The sequence below is a fragment of the Poromitra crassiceps genome (assembly GCF_964638095.1).
Source record: "Poromitra crassiceps genome assembly, chromosome: 15".
NCBI lineage: Eukaryota > Metazoa > Chordata > Actinopteri > Beryciformes > Melamphaidae > Poromitra > Poromitra crassiceps.
This window is the reverse complement of record NC_139634.1, coordinates 14,472,207-14,492,206: the sequence shown is the minus strand read 5'-3', so window position 1 is coordinate 14,492,206 and position 20,000 is coordinate 14,472,207. Positions and strand designations below refer to the sequence as shown.

At 47.2% G+C, this 20,000-nt stretch overlaps 1 protein-coding gene across 1 annotated transcript in view; it reads right to left on the bottom strand.

Annotated features, from left to right (window-relative positions):
• dock2 (dedicator of cytokinesis 2) overlaps nucleotides 1-20,000 on the bottom strand; it is a 152,473-nt gene that overhangs the window by 19,197 nt on the left and 113,276 nt on the right. The window contains exons 27-34 of the mRNA XM_083651749.1: nucleotides 9,995-10,093; nucleotides 9,691-9,785; nucleotides 7,299-7,377; nucleotides 6,996-7,096; nucleotides 6,551-6,609; nucleotides 6,248-6,396; nucleotides 5,356-5,441; nucleotides 4,509-4,665 (exon numbers count right to left, since the gene is read on the bottom strand). Of these exons, the coding sequence (XP_083507875.1) occupies nucleotides 4,509-4,665; nucleotides 5,356-5,441; nucleotides 6,248-6,396; nucleotides 6,551-6,609; nucleotides 6,996-7,096; nucleotides 7,299-7,377; nucleotides 9,691-9,785; nucleotides 9,995-10,093 (825 nt within the window). The remainder of the gene's footprint in view (nucleotides 1-4,508; nucleotides 4,666-5,355; nucleotides 5,442-6,247; nucleotides 6,397-6,550; nucleotides 6,610-6,995; nucleotides 7,097-7,298; nucleotides 7,378-9,690; nucleotides 9,786-9,994; nucleotides 10,094-20,000) is intronic.

Here is a 20,000-nt window from a genome sequence, read left to right as displayed (position 1 = left end):
TTAAAATGGTTTTGCAGGCACCACATTGTTTGTATCAATGCATTTTAAAGGCACTTCAGTAACAGCCTTTGACATGGTGCTTTGAATCAGGCATACAACTCTTCACTACTATGCATCATCCCTATAACTGACCCAACAGACACAGTGGAAACTGCTTCAGAACCCCCATCACAGCCTCACACAGCAACACACTGTCAAGGATTTGCCATTCCATGAAGTAGAGCTGCTGCTGTATTGATTCTTTCCTTACAGCACAAATTAACGATGCCATTAAAGCGGCACGGTAACCGCCATTTAAAAAATGATTTAAACACCAGACGTTAAAGTAACTGCTACCTAAATAAACAAATGCATCCATTGTAGTTTATATATTCGTTATCCTCTATAGTCTAAATGTCTCTCTCTATCCGCTGTTGCAGCTGGAACATTGGTCGGCATTTGGCAGGCGCGTCATTCGGCAAGCACGCCTTCGTTGTTGAAACACAGACAACATATAGACTAGGAGGGATGGGAATCTCATGCATTTTCCTTAACGATCATTATCAGTGCTTCTCCGACCACAGTATATGAAACCGCACCTTCGAGCTCCTCTCCCACACCTGCACCAGCATCTCAACCAGGCTCCAACATTAGCTCCTCCAAGGGAGTTACAGTACACTAAAGCTCCTTGTTGGCTTTATTGACTAACTAACTCTTGCTTGTGCTGCCCAGCTGCATTCACTTTATGTTGCTGCAGAATGAGGGAGGAGGCTGAACTCATCCACCACTGATGTGTGTGTAGCACCAAGCTGGGTGATGTTTGCATCAGAACGCTCACCACACATCAGCTGTCACGGTGGAGAGCTGAGGACTGAAAGTGCTAAGTAATGACTAGGTGTCCATGGTGGATGGAAGGAAGGCCTAGCTGTGTGGGCCAAGGCACCGGGGGTTACACCCCTACTCTAGTAATAAGTGACAATGGGATCTTTTAATGACCACAGAGAGTCAGGAACTCCGTTTTAACATTTTATCCGAAGGACAGTGCTCATACACAGGACTGTCTCTGCCCTGGGGCATTGGGGATGGTGATTATTCATGCTACCTCCACCTCCTACTGGTCCTCCAACTCCACTTCCAGCACCAGATGCATGGTCTCCCATCCAAGGCCTATCCACACAGTCAGACCGGCTTAGCTTCCCCAGCAAGCCAGCGATGTAACGCAGGAGCCATGGTGCTGGCATAGTGATGCCTACGATGGCAGCGCTTCTGTGAGCAGCTGAGTGAATCTCTGGAAGGTTAAAGTCACACTGGAAAGCCTCTAGCCTGAGGTTAGCACATGGCAGGGCATGCTACACTGCTGCTGTGTGTCTGCATGTGTGTGTGTGTGTGTGTCCACGTGTGTCTGCATGTGTGTGTGCGTGTGCGTGTGTGCTCCACGTGTGTTTCTGTGTGCTTCTGCATGAGGAAGCATAGCAAGTACCTGTGTCATTGTGTGTGTGTGTGTGTGTGTGTGTGTGTGTGTGTGTGTGTGTGTGTGTGTACTCTCACTGAGCCTAGCCTGGGGGTCATGGATCAGAAAGGATGCTAAATTCTGCCCATAGTAAGGATTTTTAGTTATCCAAACAACTGAGAGAGAATAGCTAATGGGCAGTTACCAAGGTCTACAGGCTTAACACCCATGCCATGTGTCCCGAGCCCATCTTAGTGGCTTAACAGCCATGCCATGTGTCACGAGCCCATCTTAGTGGCTTAACAGCCATGCCATGTGTCACGAGCCCATCTTAGTGGCTTAACAGCCATGCCATGTGTCACGAGCCCATCTTAGTGGCTTAACAGCCATGCCATGTGTCACGAGCCCATCTTAGTGGCTTAACAGCCATGCCATGTGTCACGAGCCCATCTTAGTGGCTTAACACCCATGCCATGTGTCACGAGCCCATCTTAGTGGCTTAACAGCCATGCCATGTGTCACGAGCCCATCTTAGTGGCTTAACAGCCATGCCATGTGTCACGAGCCCATCTTAGTGGCTTAACAGCCATGCCATGTGTCACGAGACCATCTTAGTGGCTTAACAGCCATGCCATGTGTCACGAGCCCATCTTAGTGGCTTAACAGCCATGCCATGTGTCACGAGCCCATCTTAGTGGCTTAACAGCCATGCCATGTGTCACGAGCCCATCTTAGTGGCTTAACAGCCATGCCATGTGTCACGAGACCATCTTAGTGGCTTAACAGCCATGCCATGTGTCACGAGCCCATCTTAGTGGCTTAACAGCCATGCCATGTGTCACGAGCCCATCTTAGTGGCTTAACAGCCATGCCATGTGTCACGAGCCCATCTTAGTGGCTTAACAGCCATGCCATGTGTCACGAGACCATCTTAGTGGCTTAACAGCCATGCCATGTGTCACGAGCCCATCTTAGTGGCTTAACAGCCATGCCATGTGTCACGAGCCCATCTTAGTGGCTTAACAGCCATGCCATGTGTCACGAGCCCATCTTAGTGGCTAGCCATCACAGGCTGCAGAACATCAACTCAAATCTGCGTGTCATTAGTGGACCCTCCTAAATGGAGGAAATGTCTCAGAAATGTCACCAAAAATAAAGATTTTGTAGTAGGAAGGAATTTGAAGAAAACAACAAACAAGCAAAGAGATTCAAGAAGGAAGGGTTTGGAGATGAATGATGGGCTGTCATCTGAGGTGGAAACGTTCTTCTGGTGGCCATGCGATCCATGACTGAATCTAAGAATAATGTGAATAATGTGGGGTAGAATCTGATTATGAGATCAGATAAAAGAGAGGATGTGGAACAGACAGAGGCTGATGCAAGCCTCTGCAAACAATCATAAACCAGACACAAAGATGAATCTCTTCCTTCAGAGCAATCAGCACGGAAATTAAAATGGGACACACACGTACACATGCGCGCAGGCGCGCGCGTGCACGCACACACACACACACACACATACACACACACACACACACACACACACACACACACACACACACACACAGAGTGTTTCATAATGAACCACTCTTCAATCAGTTTGGCTTCTAGCATAGATGGTCTGTTCTAGGAATAGTCTTTTAATTATGAATGAGTTTATTGATGTGTTTGTGTGTGTGTGTGTGTGTGTGTGTGTGTGTGTGTGTGTGTGTGTGTGTGTGTGCGTGCGTGCGTGCGTGCGTGCGTGCGTGCGTGTGTGTGCGCGAGCGCGTGTGCGTGTCTGTCAAGCCTGATAGTACAACTCCAAACTAGATGGAACACAAGGTTAGTGCCAATAAATGTAAATCCACGGTGAAGCATTTCACATTATGGGAGTTTGTGGAGCGGAGAGCATTTTCAGACGCCATCAACAAAATATGTTAATGTTCCCCCAATACCTGCAGAATGTATGCGATAGTCATTTGTTTTGCTCGTGTGCTAAAGGTGCGTTCACACCGACCTATTAAAGTTGGTCGCTGGCGTCGAGTTTACATACAAAGTCAATGCAAACGAGCGATTGAGCGTATATTCGCCTGGGAGAATAATCGCTGGGCGTCCGAGCGGCAGAGACAGAGCGACAGGGAGAAAATACGCTTGTCGCTCAAGATGAAATATTCCAACTCGAGCGAAAATACGCTGGCATCAGTCGCTCGCTGTTCAATGCTGATTGGCTGCTGTGTGAGAGCGAGTCAAGGATCACTCTGGCTTGGAACAAACCGCTGGTTTATTGTGTGGCAACAAACCACATTGACAGCCTGACAGCTGACATGAAGTGAAGTCTGTACTACCGGTATGCAGCTCGCATTAGGAGCACGCTGATAGGCTTAGCTTGTAAACAATGACGGTGGCTCGTAGTGGACAAACAGCATGACATTGCGTAACGTTATATCCCCCACATGTCCGTCATTTCGTGTGCCTGTTGATGAGCGATTTAAACAGAGCGACAGAGCGATTCCAAAGGGTTGACTTGAGCGACAGAGCGAAAAATAAATATCTCGGTGTGAACGCTCCTTGAGTAGGGCATTCAGGACTACTGCATTTTCATATCATATTTTTTGCCCACCCAATAAAAATGACCAATTCTGGTCAAAATGGTCTCAGCAACAGCCAGTAAAGGGTTAACTAATGTAGGCGGGACCAACCTGGCGATTATGTGAAATAGCAGATTCCTGATTGGCTCTGAGAGACTGTTTATAATGAGCCGCTAAACCCCAGCAACTTGTCTGAGCTGGAGAGATACTGACTGCTTGACTGCTGCAGTCATTCCGTCTCTAAATACCTTCAATTCTGTTTGTTTAACATGTCATAATAATGTAGAAGATTATTGTTAAAACAAATCTGTTCAATTTATTTATATTGTTTATTCCTAAAACCACAGATTAACGATTAGTCGACTATGATGTCTTGTGTATGATGTCGACCAGTGTGTTTTGATAGTCGACTACTCTGTGAAACCCCTGTGCTAAGACACTAAGGCATTTGGTATTTTCCCTTTGGATGCTGCGAGCTGATTGGAGGAGGGATTGGAGGAGGGACTGACCAGCAGGTTGACGGTGCAGCTCATGCGGTTGTTGCGGCTGTCGTCGCTCATCACCGTGCGGTAGTCGAGGAGGCGGACGAGGAGGCCCTTCACCAGGGTCACGAAGTGCTCCACCTCCGGCCTCAGCGTCAGCTTCTCAGACGCACACTCCAGCAGGCTGAGAGACAGGAGCCACAAGTTTAGTGAACGTGTCACTGAAGCAGGACATCAACAATGTGCAGTCAGTGTTCCACCCCAAGATTGACATTTCTCTTTTAGAAGAGAGAAGGCAGTCCACTTTCCAGAATATTTCTACTGATAGGAGATCTCATGTGCCTCCAGATATGGTGGTTTTATCCATGTTTTGTACAGTAATTTTGCAATGCAATCATTTGAACTATTAGGCATTGGTGTGTAAATTAAGTATTACTTATAAGGATGTACCAAAAAATGTGCCAATACTTATCGCGGTGCGGAAAACTAATCTGAATATTAGCTCCATTTCATTCTGCTGTGGTCATCACAAATGAGAAGACTTGACCATCAAGCTCTCTATCAAAACTATATTATTTGCAATTTGTAATTACATTTTTCAATCGTTGTTTACATTCTATCAAACCACTGATGTCACTAGAAAGATTTGTGTTTCAGAAATGGACATAATTTCATGTGAGTTGTCGTCATTGAACTTCTATTTATTACATCACATTGTGTAGTTTGTATTGAATTGTGAATCTCATATCTTGTAATGAATTGTGTTGTGAGACAAGCATCTTATCCCATCCCTATTTATTCAATATTACATCAAGCATTAACGGCTGCTGTGAAATGAAGGTATCATTGTGGTGGACACTAATACTCGACCTACATGCTCTCCAGCAGTTGCATGTATCGCTCATCCCCTCCTCCGCCCTCCACCTCGTGGTCCAACTTCAGAATGATCTCGTTCTCAAACTACACAGACAGAGAGAGAGCAGAGAGAGAGGGGGAGAGAGAGGGGGAGAGGGCAGAGAGTGAGGAGAGAGAGAAGGGGGGAGGGCAGAGGGAGAGAGCAGAGAGAGAGAGCAGAGAGGGGGAGAGAGGTGGGGGGGAGAGGGCAGAGGCAGAGAGCAGAGAGAGAGAGCAGAGAGAGAGGGAGAGAGAGAGAGCAGAGAGGGGGAGAGAGGTGGGATGGAGAGGGCACATGGAGAGAGAGCAGAGAGAGGGGGGGGGATGAGAAAGCAAAAAGGTAGCAGAAAAGGAGGGATCAATGCAAGCATAATTAGGGTAGCTCTTTTACTTTTATGTGCAATGTCTCAGGTAATCGATGGGTGAGCGCCTTTTAAGTGTATGCCAGTGTGTGTGTGCAAGTGTGTGTATGTGTGTGTGTGTGTGTGTGCAGGGGCACGCGCGCACGTGCGTGCACATAGTCATTGTGCACGCACGTACTGTAAAAGTACCGTGCACATATCTCTGGTATGTGTATGGCTGTACTGTATTTGTGCATGTGAATTATATACGGGTGTGTCAGCCCACGTTTGAATGCGATACTTGCATTAGAAAACGTTGATGGAAATGGTAAAATTAGAAGAAGAAAAAAATCCTCAATTTTGATTGATCGATGATTCGAATTTGAAGATTATCGACTTTTCAAAAGTGCGTAGAATTTGCGAAAACCCTGAGTGAAAACACGGCTTATGTGCATGCGTATGAGATTCAAGATTCAAGATTCAAGATTTTTTTATTGGAAGGTGAAGGTGTGTCTCTGTGTGTCCTCTTACCTTGTGGAAGTTCCCGCCGTGTGTGTGTTCGCAGGTGATCATGTCGAAGAAGATGGGGATGGTGGCCCTCCTCAGCTCCTCCTCTGGGATCAGAGTCATCTCCAGGATGGGACCCACCATGCCAGGGATGAAACAGATCTTGTGGCTGCCTGCAAGACACACACACACACACACACACACACACAGACGCGCATGCACGCAAACACGTACGCACATACACACACACAAGCACATAAAACATGCAACTATCCTTATCCAAACAGAGAAGCAGCCACATTTGCAGGAACTAGATTGTTTTCTTACCGAGATGGTACCACATGTCACGTATGGCAAATCCAATGAGTCTCCTCATATCTCCATACCTGAGAGAGACAGAGAAAGAAAGAAAGGAAGAAAAAGAAAGAAAGAAAGAAAGAAAGAAAGAAAGAAAGAAAGAAAGAAAGAAAGAAAGAAAGAAAGAAAGAAAGAAAGAAAATCAACTCCTTGGTTTAACAATCAATATTTTTAATCTCTCTTCAAAAGTGGATGGCCCGATGGGAAAGATGATGCTGCACTAATCTGGCCCAATGTGAACTCAATTGAACGTCTATCCATACAGTACCTGTAGGTGGCAGCACACAGTTTTTATAGGAGGTGGGTGTGTAAACAATAACGCTACAGGCCACAGCAGAAAGCACTGAGCGGTTCATTAGCGCGGGCGCAGAGTAGGCCAGCTAAATAAGGAGCGATTATTTCGCCTTTCACTCACTTGGTGAGGATCTTATTCCTCTTGGTCGGCGAGAAATGCTGAAGCTGCAAAGACTCCTGGGTAATGAACGCCACCGCCAAGTGGAAATAGTTATTCCACAACTAGAGAGCGAGGAGGGGAAAGACGGGAGACAATGATGGTGATGCAAGTGACAGAATGTTAAGCAGCACAGGCAATACAATGGGCAATGTTGTGAGGAGTTACTGTATGAGGTACACCTTGTATTCAGACACACACACACACACACACACACACACACACACACACACACACACACACACACACACACACGCAGGAACTGACCTGCACTTCAAAGTCGTCGTTATTTAGGAACTTCCGGTTCATTGTCTCAGCATATGTATTGATGGCTCTCAGGAACACTCTGATTGACACACACGACGCAGGCACACACACACACACACACACACACACACACACACACACACACACACACACACACACACACACGCGCGCGCACACACACACACACACACACACACACACACACACACAAAATTATGCAAATCAAGCAATGTAGCATTGAATCAAGTGAAATGGAAATGAATGCTGATGATATAGCACCAGAATCAAATGATGCACAAAATAACGCTGGACCATCAATGACTTATTAATAACAAAACCACTTTGGGGTCAAATAAAGTCATGTCTAGGCATTAAAAGATGGGGAATTTCAAACACTATTTTCCTGCATTGACAGCTGCTACACAGTTCCATCCATAGCTGTGTCTACTGTAAGTTGCTTCAGGCAAGACTGTCTGGCTTGCGAGACTCAAAAACCTCTGTCAAAATGCTAGAATAAGACATGACATGATAATTTGCCACCATATGGAAAGTGTACAGGTGTGCGCGGGGGAGTTTAGCTGCATAGTGAGCTTGCTCCCAATCTGTTTCTGCCCCAACACTAAATAGCACTATATTATACCACCTGTATCCCCAGACAATTGCCGTTCCTGAGCCAATTGCAGTCTCTTCTCCCTCTGCTGCTCCTCTCTATTTTCTGTCTCTATCTGATGGCTCCCCCTCACCCCCAGTCTACAGCCTCTTGTTATTGTCCTCTCTGTCTCTTCCCCCTGTCTGCCGTCCTCTCTGTCACTCTGTCGCTGGCTGACACTTGAGCTACTTGTATGCACACCACCACACACACACACATCCGTCACATCAGTCTTTTTTCCATGGCCACAGCCTTGATCCCAGCGTTGCTCATCTCAGACTTCTCCCTGCCCGGGTTCATCTCAGACTCATCCCTGCCCGGGTTCATCTCAGACTCATCCCTGCCCGGGTTCATCTCTGACTCATCCCTGCCCGGGTTCATCTCTGACTCATCCCTGCCCGGGTTCATCTCAGACTCATCCCTGCCCGGGTTCATCTCTGATCTCTCCCTGCCCGGGTTCATCTCAGACTCATCCCTGCCCGGGTTCATCTCTGATCTCTCCCTGCCCGGGTTCATCTCTGATCTCTCCCTGCCCGGGTTCATCTCTGATCTCTCCCTGCCCGGGTTCATCTCTGATCTCTCCCTGGCCGGGTTCATCTCTGATCTCTCCCTGCCCGGGTTCGATGCACCGTCAGTGCAGACGTCAATGATCCTTTGACGGGAAAACACCGCCATGTCTTGTGGGGCCCGACTGAAGGTCACTCCTGCCTTAATATGACTCCTTAATCGGGCTGCACCTAACAATTATTTTCATTATCGATGAATCTGTCAATCAATTTTCTCGACTAATCGCTTAGTCTTTTGGTCTATAAAATGTCACAACATGGTGAAAAAGGTCACTTTTTCCCCCACAGCCGCATATGACACCCTCTTCTTTTGTCCTGACCAACAGTCCACAGCCCATACATAATCAGTTTACTGTCATAGAAGACTAAAGAAACCAGAAGATAATCACATTTCTGAAGCGGGAACAATATTTCTTCCTCAAAAGTTAGCCTAAACGATGAATCGATTATAAAAATAGTTGGCGATTCATTTTCGGTCTGATCGACTAATTCATCGAGTATTGGTTTCAGCTCTAGTTCATAACATCAGACTTTGAGAAACACAGCGGGGGAAGCTGTGACCCATGATGGAGGTTAGAGCAGCGGGCTTGGGATGAAGAGCTCATCCCAAAATCCTCCACCAACTGTGGTGAGGGAAGTGAGGAAGAAAAGCTGGTCTTCTTAACTTACTTTGGAGATATTTTCAAACTGCAGGAGAAGACTGTGCTTCTGCAGGGAAGCTGTACGGTGTGAATGTGTTATGAGGGATGAAAACCTCCCTGGATACATAAAGTTGAGAAAATGTATCCAGGGAAAAAGTTGACATAATAGTTTGGCAATGTAAGAATGATTTGATCATGTCACCAGAGCTTCTTAAACTCAAGATGTAATGCAACTGATGAATTTACGTGGACAAGCCTTGCTGGGTTGATTACTTACACTTGTAAGAGGACAGAAATGAGAACAAAAATGGGAAACAGTTGATACAGTTATAGCCCTCATAACTTTTCTAAATAGTTCTGACAGCAGTGTAGAAAGTGTGTAGCAAATTACCTCGTGTCTGGACTACAACCATCAGCAGTCAAGACAATAGAATGTGGATGAATGGATGTCAGCATGTGTGTGTGTGTGTGTGTGTGTGCGTGCGTGCGTGTGTGTGTGTGTGTGTGTGCGCGTGTGTGTGGGTGCATTATGGTACCTGTTTTGTACCATGATCATGGCCATCCAATCAGAGGGATAGACATGCTTCCCTATCAGGTCCTTGAAGAGCATGAAGGTCTCCATCAGGAAGTCCTGCAGTAAAAAGGAGGATCAGCTGACATACAGGAATCGCATACGCTGGAAGTGCCATTCAGTTCGACTTTAACATGCAGTATAATACTATTGTGTATTTGACACAAGTCTGGAAGCATGTGTGTGTGTGTGTGTGTGTGTGTGTGTGTGTGTGTGTGTGTGCGTGCGTGCGTGCGTGCGTGTGTGTGTTACATAATGTGTGCACTTACCACTAGATCGGAGGTGCCAGTAAAGGTTTCTATATATGAAGAGTAGTGACGGTCGTCCATCTGACTGAGGATAGCTGTCATACAGGCTACCACCCTGGACTAGAGAGAGAGAGAGAGAGAGAGAGAGAGAGAGAGAGAGAGAGAGAGAGAGGAGACGTAGTGGTGGTTGGGGAGGGGGAGGGAGAGGGGGAGGGGGGGGGGGGTGGATGTAGGAAATAGCGACAACACTGTTACATTTTGACCATTGCTCTGATCCTGAGTGACGTACATTACAAGCCAAGGAAATGCAATCTCCCAAGGTAATTTGTTGCTGCAGTGTGTGTCGGCCTGCCTTAAAAAAAGCACAGTGTAGAATCCATTCAGACCAGTTCTGTGACCTGCAGACTTGTGCCCCTGTCTAAATGACCTGCAGACCTGTGCCACTGTCTAAATGACCTGCAGACCTGTGCTCCTGTCTAAATGACCTGCAGACCTGTGACACTGTCTAAATGACCTGCAGACCTGTGCCCCTGTCTAAATGACCTGCAGACCTGTGACACTGTCTAAATGACCTGCAGACCTGTGACACTGTCTAAATGACCTGCAGACCTGTGACACTGTCTAAATGACCTGCAGACCTGTGACACTGTCTAAATGACCTGCAGACCTGTGACACTGTCTAAATGACCTGCAGACCTGTGACACTGTCTAAATGACCTGCAGACCTGTGACAGTGTCTAAATGACCTGCAGACCTGTGACAGTGTCTAAATGACCTGCAGACCTGTGACAGTGTCTAAATGACCTGCAGACCTGTGACAGTGTCTAAATGACCTGCAGACCTGTGCTCCTGTCTAAATGACCTGCAGACCTGTGACACTGTCTAAATGACCTGCAGACCTGTGCTCCTGTCTAAATGACCTGCAGACCTGTGACACTGTCGAAATGACCTGCAGACCTGTGCCCCTGTCTAAATGACCTGCAGACCTGTGACACTGTCTAAATGACCTGCAGACCTGTGACACTGTCGAAATGACCTGCAGACCTGTGCTCCTGTCTAAATGACCTGCAGACCTGTGACACTGTCGAAATGACCTGCAGACCTGTGACACTGTCTAAATGACCTGCAGAACTGTACCCCTGTCTAAATGACCTGCAGACCTGTGACACTGTCGAAATGACCTGCAGACCTGTGCCCCTGTCTAAATGACCTGCAGACCTGTGCCCCTGTCTAAATGACCTGCAGACCTATGCTCCTGTCTAAATGACCTGCAGACCTGTGCTCCTGTCTAAATGACCTGCAGACCTGTGACACTGTCGAAATGACCTGCAGACCTGTGCCCCTGTCTAAATGACCTGCAGACCTGTGCCCCTGTCTAAATGACCTGCAGACCTGTGCTCCTGTCTAAATGACCTGCAGACCTGTGACAGTGTCTAAATGACCTGCAGACCTGTGCCCCTGTCTAAATGACCTGCAGACCTGTGCCCCTGTCTAAATGACCTGTAGACCTGTGCCCCTGTCTAAATGACCTGTAGACCTGTGCCACTGTCTAAATGACATGCAGACCTGTGCCACTGTCTAAATGACCTGTAGACCTGTGCCCCTGTCTAAATGACCTGCAGACCTGTGCCCCTGTCTAAATGACCTGCAGACCTGTGCCCCTGTCTAAATGACCTGCAGACCTGTGACACTGTCTAAATGACCTGCAGACCTGTGCCACTGTCTAAATGACCTGCAGACCTGTGCCACTGTCTAAATGACCTGCAGACCTGTGCCCCTGTCTAAATGACCTGCAGACCTGTGACAGTGTCTAAATGACCTGCAGACCTGTGCCACTGTCTAAATGACCTGCAGACCTGTGCCACTGTCTAAATGACCTGCAGACCTGTGACACTGTCTAAATGACCTGCAGACCTGTGACACTGTCTAAATGACCTGCAGACCTGTGACAGTGTCTAAATGACCTGCAGACCTGTGCCCCTGTCTAAATGACCTGCAGACCTGTGACACTGTCAAAATGACCTGCAGACCTGTGACACTGTCTAAATGACCTGCAGACCTGTGACAGTGTCTAAATGACCTGCAGACCTGTGCCACTGTCTAAATGACCTGCAGACCTGTGACAGTGTCTAAATGACCTGCAGACCTGTGACAGTGTCTAAATGACCTGCAGACCTGTGACACTGTCTAAATGACCTGCAGACCTGTGCCACTGTCTAAATGACCTGCAGACCTGTGACAGTGTCTAAATGACCTGCAGACCTGTGCCCCTGTCTAAATGACCTGCAGACCTGTGCCCCTGTCTAAATGACCTGCAGACCTGTGCCCCTGTCTAAATGACCTGCAGACCTGTGACACTGTCTAAATGACCTGCAGACCTGTGACACTGTCGAAATGACCTGCAGACCTGTGACACTGTCTAAATGACCTGCAGACCTGTGACAGTGTCTAAATGACCTGCAGACCTGTGCCCCTGTCTAAATGACCTGCAGACCTGTGACACTGTCTAAATGACCTGTAGACCTGTGCCCCTGTCTAAATGACCTGCAGACCTGTGCCCCTGTCTAAATGACCTGCAGACCTGTGCCCCTGTCTAAATGACCTGCAGACCTGTGCCCCTGTCTAAATGACCTGCAGACCTGTGACACTGTCTAAATGACCTGCAGACCTGTGCCACTGTCTAAATGACCTGCAGACCTGTGCCCCTGTCTAAATGACCTGCAGACCTGTGCCCCTGTCTAAATGACCTGCAGACCTGTGACACTGTCGAAATGACCTGCAGACCTGTGCCCCTGTCTAAATGACCTGCAGACCTGTGACAGTGTCTAAATGACCTGCAGACCTGTGACAGTGTCTAAATGACCTGCAGACCTGTGACAGTGTCTAAATGACCTGCAGACCTGTGCCCCTGTCTAAATGACCTGCAGACCTGTGACACTGTCGAAATGACCTGCAGACCTGTGCCCCTGTCTAAATGACCTGCAGACCTGTGCCCCTGTCTAAATGACCTGCAGACCTGTGCCCCTGTCTAAATGACCTGCAGACCTGTGACAGTGTCTAAATGACCTGCAGACCTGTGACAGTGTCTAAATGACCTGCAGACTTGTGCCCCTGTCTAAATGACCTGCAGACCTGTGACAGTGTCTAAATGACCTGCAGACCTGTGACAGTGTCTAAATGACCTGCAGACCTGTGCCCCTGTCTAAATGACCTGTAGACCTGTGCCCCTGTCTAAATGATCTGCAGACCTGTGCAAGGGCAAGCACTGCCTTTTCACTTTCCCCACCCGAGATTTATCCTGCCGGTCCCGACAACCTTCCGGTCACAAGCTTGCTTCTCTACCCGTTGGGCCACCACTGCCCAACAATCATCAATTTTACATTGTGTACGACTAGGTGGGATTTGATGGCACAAAACAGTATTGCTTTATGGCACAAAACAGCATCGCTTTATGGCACAAAACAGGAAGAGGTCACAGTTCTTTCAGGCACAAACCGAGCTTAAACTTTCAGAGTCTCTGGCAATGGTAGATGGAGGAAGGACTGAAAGGTAACATGTTTATCCTCTTCAGAAAAGCAAAAGAGAAAACATTTGTAGTCACATTTGTAGTCCACCGGACTACAAATGTCATCTCAGCGCTCATGCTGCTGCTGTATTTACACAGGCTTTAAACACTTGTACAGACTGACACCTCAACATCTATATTCAATTTGCTGCTAAGCCAGCAGCCATCCTGACTATGCTCTCATTTGTTTCCAGTAAAGCACAGCAATTTATCACAATTAATTGACCATGACATATTGATGTTTAACATGCTACATGTAGCACGTTTATAATAGAAGCACGGGGTAAAACACAGGGAGGATACAGATAGAAAAGAGAGCTGGAATGAAAAACAACCTGCAACACGTTTCAAGAACAATTACAGCGAAGCGTGTGTGAAAACTACTTGTGCCGAGGAAAAGTCCCTGAGCTAGATTAGAGAAGGAGATCCGTGGAGACGCAAATGCTAAAAACCTCTCCAGATCCACAAGAGGTGAACCAGGGTAGGCAAGCAAAGTGGGGCAGGGGGGGCGCAGCAGAGGAGAAGTGAGCACGGAGAGGACGAAGCTGCACAGACACGAGCAGAAGTGGACAGAAAAATGGGAATAATGTCGAAGCGGACGCGAGACGGATGGAGGTCATGATTTGTTGGTGTGACGCGAGGCGGGTCGATATATTCCTCAGACAGACTTGGTACTGTGTACAAGTATCCTCCTTCCTGAGAGAGACGAGCGAGGACATTGTGTTCATCTGCCGGCCCTATTCATCAACCTCCACTCACAGCAGAACGTCGCTTCCTTCTCTGCTGCCCTTATTGTTAAGCACTGTTTCCCACCCTGCCTCCCTGCCCTCCTCCTCTGTCGGATGTCACCCTCTCTGTCATTTCTCGCTGTGAACACCACCCTTTTCTTCTGTCTGTAAAACGACCCAGCAAAGTCTAATGTCTCTCTGTCACTCTCTCACTCTGGGTTGTTTTCTTTCCCTCTCTGCTTGCAGAAGATGAGAGAGAGGATTAGATAGAGAGGTGATGGATGGCTAATTGGAGATGAAAGATGAACTGCATCTGAATTTGTGATGGCTCTACTCTGATCAAAATGGCCAGTGTGTTTGTCTGTGTGTGTGTGTGTGTGTGTGTGTGTGTGTGTGTGTGTGTGTGTGTGTGTGTGTGTGCGTGTGTGCGTGTGTGTGTGTGTGTGTGTGTGTGCGTGCTTGCGTGCTTGCGTGCGTGTTTTGTATGTTCGTCCTTGCCTGATTTCTAATTGGAACACTTTTTCAGGCACATCTGTTCACTAATACATACCTTCTGTACACACACACGCACACACGCACGCACGCACACACGCACGCACACACACACACACACACACACACACACGCACACGCACACGCACACGCACACACACACACACACACACACTAGATTGATATTCCGCGGGTGCAAGCAGCTCCCATGTGTATAGTGAGACTGGAGTGGCCTGAAGGGTTAGGCTCTAACAATCTCCAGTCAAACACCGGCTTCCTCAGACAAAACCACACACACTAATCTCACACACAACAGACATATTGGAAGATTTCTCTGTCACACTCTCTCTTACAAAACCACACAGAAGCTCAATGTCTCTCTGTCTCTCTCTCTTTATCTCTCTCCTCCCCATCCTCACACAGTGATTTTATGTCAGCAATCTGCATTACATAAATTTCTAATTGGGAGAGTGTGTTTGTACAAGAGCTCGGCGCACCGCAGATTTCGCCCCCTTGGGGGAGCATGACACCAGAGAGGCCCTGTCAACACGCCCCTCTCTCCAATCTCTCACGCAGTTTCATCACCCAAAAGGGGCGGGTGAGATGTATTTAGTGTGACACCGCTGCCCGCCCCACTGCCGTGTGTCAGGGGATAAATCATTCACCATTATAACCATCAAACGCATGTGTACAGTGCATGTGAGGCACTCCATTCCCAAATGAGATATCAAACTCTGACAGAGTTACAGCCTGGGAGAGTCGTCCTGCAGGGAGGACATGTATGCTGTTGTTATGAACCAGTAACTCATGTGAACAACATGCTATGCGACATGCTTTTATTGTTATGATAACTTTTATGATGACGTATAAAACATGCATTAACAGTGATGGAGAGTTTTAACGTACATAATGCAATACAAATCCTTCCATCTGATGGACTATAAAGTCTATACCTTCCCTCAACCTCCCTCCATGGTGACATCAATACAGCCCTCTCTTTTTTAATGCAGGAGGTTTTGCCATAATACAGCTTTTAGAAGTAACTAGAGAACTCAATAAACACTCCTTCCATCTGGGGGGGGATTAGTGGATAGCTCAGGGGGGCCCTAAGCCAGAGCCTCTGTGTGAAGTCGCTGTTATTAACTTTGTATTTCTTGTCACATAGCCAAAGGGCTTAGTCATCCATGTCAATAGCAGAGCCCTAAAAGTTCTACTGAAAAAAAAATGAAGAAGATGAAGAATATATCACAAGAAAGAACCCATCATCATAACAGTGTCTATACCCTCAATTTACCTATAGGACTTTAGAGGGGCTGAGTGGGGCCTTCAACTCTGTGGTGAAATCCACAAAGCAAGTTCAGAACAACAGAGGAGCATCATGGAGGATCAGCCGAAGCCTCCTGATCGAGAGCAGGACGAGGCTTGGGTTGAAGCTGGACCTGACCCAGCTTTGTGGGGGAACCCTCAAAGTGAGCGGGCCAAAGAACTTCTTATTGGCAGTGGAGTGAAAGTGCTCCACAATCGGCGTGCACATTATCCAGCCTCTGTAAGGGGACAGTGGGATTGGAGGCGAGACTTGAGTCTTAACAAATGAGCAGTTTAAACTTTACATGCAGATTTCCCAACGGCCAAGTGGTTCATGGAGAGTGGATTATGTATTCCTCATCCACAGGAAATATACAGTGTTGCATGCAAGCTGTTTTCCACCAAATCACAAGCCTTTGTTACTGGCTAGTGTGACTGGAAAACACCAGAGCTAGCCAGCCTGGCAAAACAGCCCGTCATGTGAACTCTTTAGCAGAAACTGCAAAGCGGATGAGCCAATCAGCGACTACTGCGCTCAGTGCCCTGTGATTGACAGCACAAGTTAGCCAATCAGGGACGGACTGACGTAGTTGATGATACAGGCCGACGCTGTAGTAAACATGGCGGCTTCTGAAGTAACGTTAACGTTAGCATAAACACAGCCATAAGTGAAGTTATTGCAGAAATAGACTTAATAACAACAATTAAACAAGAGCAAGAGTGTGCACTTGCGGAGTTTCTCGGCGGAAAAGACGTTTTCGCTGTTCTTCCGACTGGATTTGGCAAAAATCATTTACAGCAGATTCAGCCATAATACTACTTCGCTAGCTTGCTAATGTTGCTACATGATAAAGTGGCTGGCTCTGCACTGAACGGCACTGCGATGACGTCACTTGTTTTGGGACCCATGCTCCTGCAAGCACTGGGTAGGCCCGATGGTCCCGCAGAACGAAATTAAATGTGAGTTCACGTGAGCGCCTAGTTTACCAGGCTGAGAGCGAGCCCCACCCCAATCGGTGAGCACCAGAGAAGTGGAGAACAGCTATCGGTGTCTCGCTGGTTGTCCTGCATCATAGAGACACAGATGCCACCGTGGATGCCGACCTCATGAAGCCAGTCGATGGAGAGAGGCAATGTATTGGAGAGAGGTGCTTAGGGGGGGTCGCCACTCTCATTAACTTCTCAGGGGGGAGGAGTCTCGCATTTAGGGGGCGTGACAAATTGCTAGGTTCACCACACAAAGGTAACCACTTGGGCATCTTAGAACTGTTGTCACAATTTGACAGATCACTTGTTAAGTGATGAAGATGATACAACCCCGAAAGGACTGCTCCGAATAATATCTAGACTGTGGCCATGCAATCTATGTTTCCAAATGTTGATGTCACACTGCGGCTATTTGTCACTCTGACCCTCACTAACCCTCACTAACTGACCCTCACTAACTGACCCTCACTAACCCTCACTAACTGACCCTCACTAAGTGCTTAGGGTCATTCTCTGTCCTGAGATGAATGAGACACTGAGGTGATGCCAACACGCCTCAAGACACTTGAGAGGGAACTCTCCAATACACACTGGACTTTGATCATATCATGGATGGTTTTGCATGAAGCAGAGCCAGGAAAAAAAAATGCATTGCATAAGGTAAGACTATTTAATGATTAATTTAGGCTTAGACAGTCTTCCTGTGTTGTTATATCTGACAACATAACTTGCTGTCAATTGTTTTTTAGAGTTAGTTTTTTGTGTTGATAATACAGGTGGCTTCAACTGTATTTCTTTATTTGCGGTTGAGAGAGGTGTATTTTTGTTAATGTGCTGTTGGCTTTGGGTGTACTACCTACCTACACTGTAAATCCTGTGTTGTTGAGTTACAGGTGGATTTATTTGGGGTTATTGTGCTGGATGTTGGCTTTGAGTGTTCCTGTGCTGTAACCCAACCCTGTTATACAATGGATAGTTCCGGTCCTTGCTTATGATTGGCCTTAGAACACCCTTGAGATGCAGGTGAGAGTGTCTTAGTTAACCCATTGATACCTGATGCAGCATTTGTGTGTATCCCTTTAAGACCGCAAACTGCGCGATGCGGTTCGCGGTCTTAAAGGGATACACACACAAATGAGGGATATACACGCAAATGCTGCATCAGGTATCAATGGGTTAATATGCTGTTGTAGTAGTACAGTATGTATGAAATATGTCATCCATTAGCTTTAAAGTACTTCTTCACATGAATAATGAAACGGTGCATGTGACATCATGGAAGTCAGTGCACGAATACACCGTGACGAGGGAACAAGGTCAACTCTGTCCGGACACGAGGCCGCAATAAAATGTGTTTATATCACAGCCACTCCCTGGAAAACTCTGTATAGAAAATTAGTAGAAATGAGAATTGTTGTCTTCGAGGGCTTTTATGGACATCATAGTAGGTGAATGTAGGCATATTGTAAAGCACTTTGGATAAAAGCACCTAATGCAGTCCATTTACCGTCATAATAGCTTTTAGAGTGGACAGAAACACACATGTATACACACACGCACGCACGCACGCACGCACGCACGCACGCACGCACGCACGCACACACACACACACACACACACACACACACACACACACACACACCAATGAATCGTCACTTTCTCTCTGTGTCTCTTTTGTTTTCCTCCCTAGTTTGTAATGGCTGATCAAAAATAGGATTAACAACAGAGTAACGCACATGCACACGCCACACACACCCACGACACGTCACACACACTGCCTCCCCACACACACCCCCCCCCCCACACACACACACACACACACACACACACACAAACTACTCTACCATACTTTCTGGTTTGTGTGTGTGTGTGTGTGTGTAGTCGATGGTGTTAAAAGAGATTGAGAGCATACGTCCTCAGAGAAGACCAATTAGACTGAAGTAGGGCGATACACCATGTGATCTCCACCCCATCACACACAGACACACAAACACATAAACACACTCATCACCCATCACACACAGACACAGAAACACACATTCATCACCCCATCACACACAGACACACAAACACAAACACAAACACAAACTCATTACCCCATCACACACAGACACACAAACACAAACACAAACACAAACACACACTCATTACCCCATCACACACAGACACACAAACACAAACACACACTCATTACCCCATCACACACAGACACACAAACACAAACACACACTCATTACCCCATCACACACAGACACACAAACACACACACACTCATTACCCCATCACACACAGACACACACACTCAAATATCTGACCAAATGTTTGCAGCATCACACACAAGACATACGGTGCAAGCATATGTCCCTTGCATATATTCAGAAATTGATAAATTGCGTGTGTGTGTGTGTGTGTGTGTGTGTGTGTGAGAGAGAGAGAGAGAGAGAGGAGAGAGAGAGAGAGAGAGAGAGAGAGAGAGACAGCGCTCTGGCAAAGGTCTAATGCAACAGTGAAGAAGAGATGAGTGAAAAAGCAGGACACAGATGCTGGTGAGCTCTGGGGTTTCTCTCTCTTCTCTGCCTCCCCTCTCTTGATGTCTTCTGCTCTTCATTTTTAAATGCTACTTGGGATTTAAGACCACTAAGCCCCCCTCCAGTCAGTTCTGCTCAGCGGTTGGTGTTCTATTCAAACGTTGTAACGTCTTGGGCGGCGTTCACACACAACGCGCTTATTTCAGCTGCCAGCGCCTTTCTGCAATTCATTCTCTACGTAAGGACGCTCCTCTTTTAATGAACACACCTGGCGTTTAAGCGCTGGTGGCGTCTTTTGTTTTTGGCGGGACGCTCTGGGCGTTTTAAGCTGAAAAAAGTCGAACATTTGGAGGAAAAGCACGCTGCTCGTCTTTTTACATCTCCTACCTCTTCTCCTCCCAGAGGGATCCTCAACCTCCACT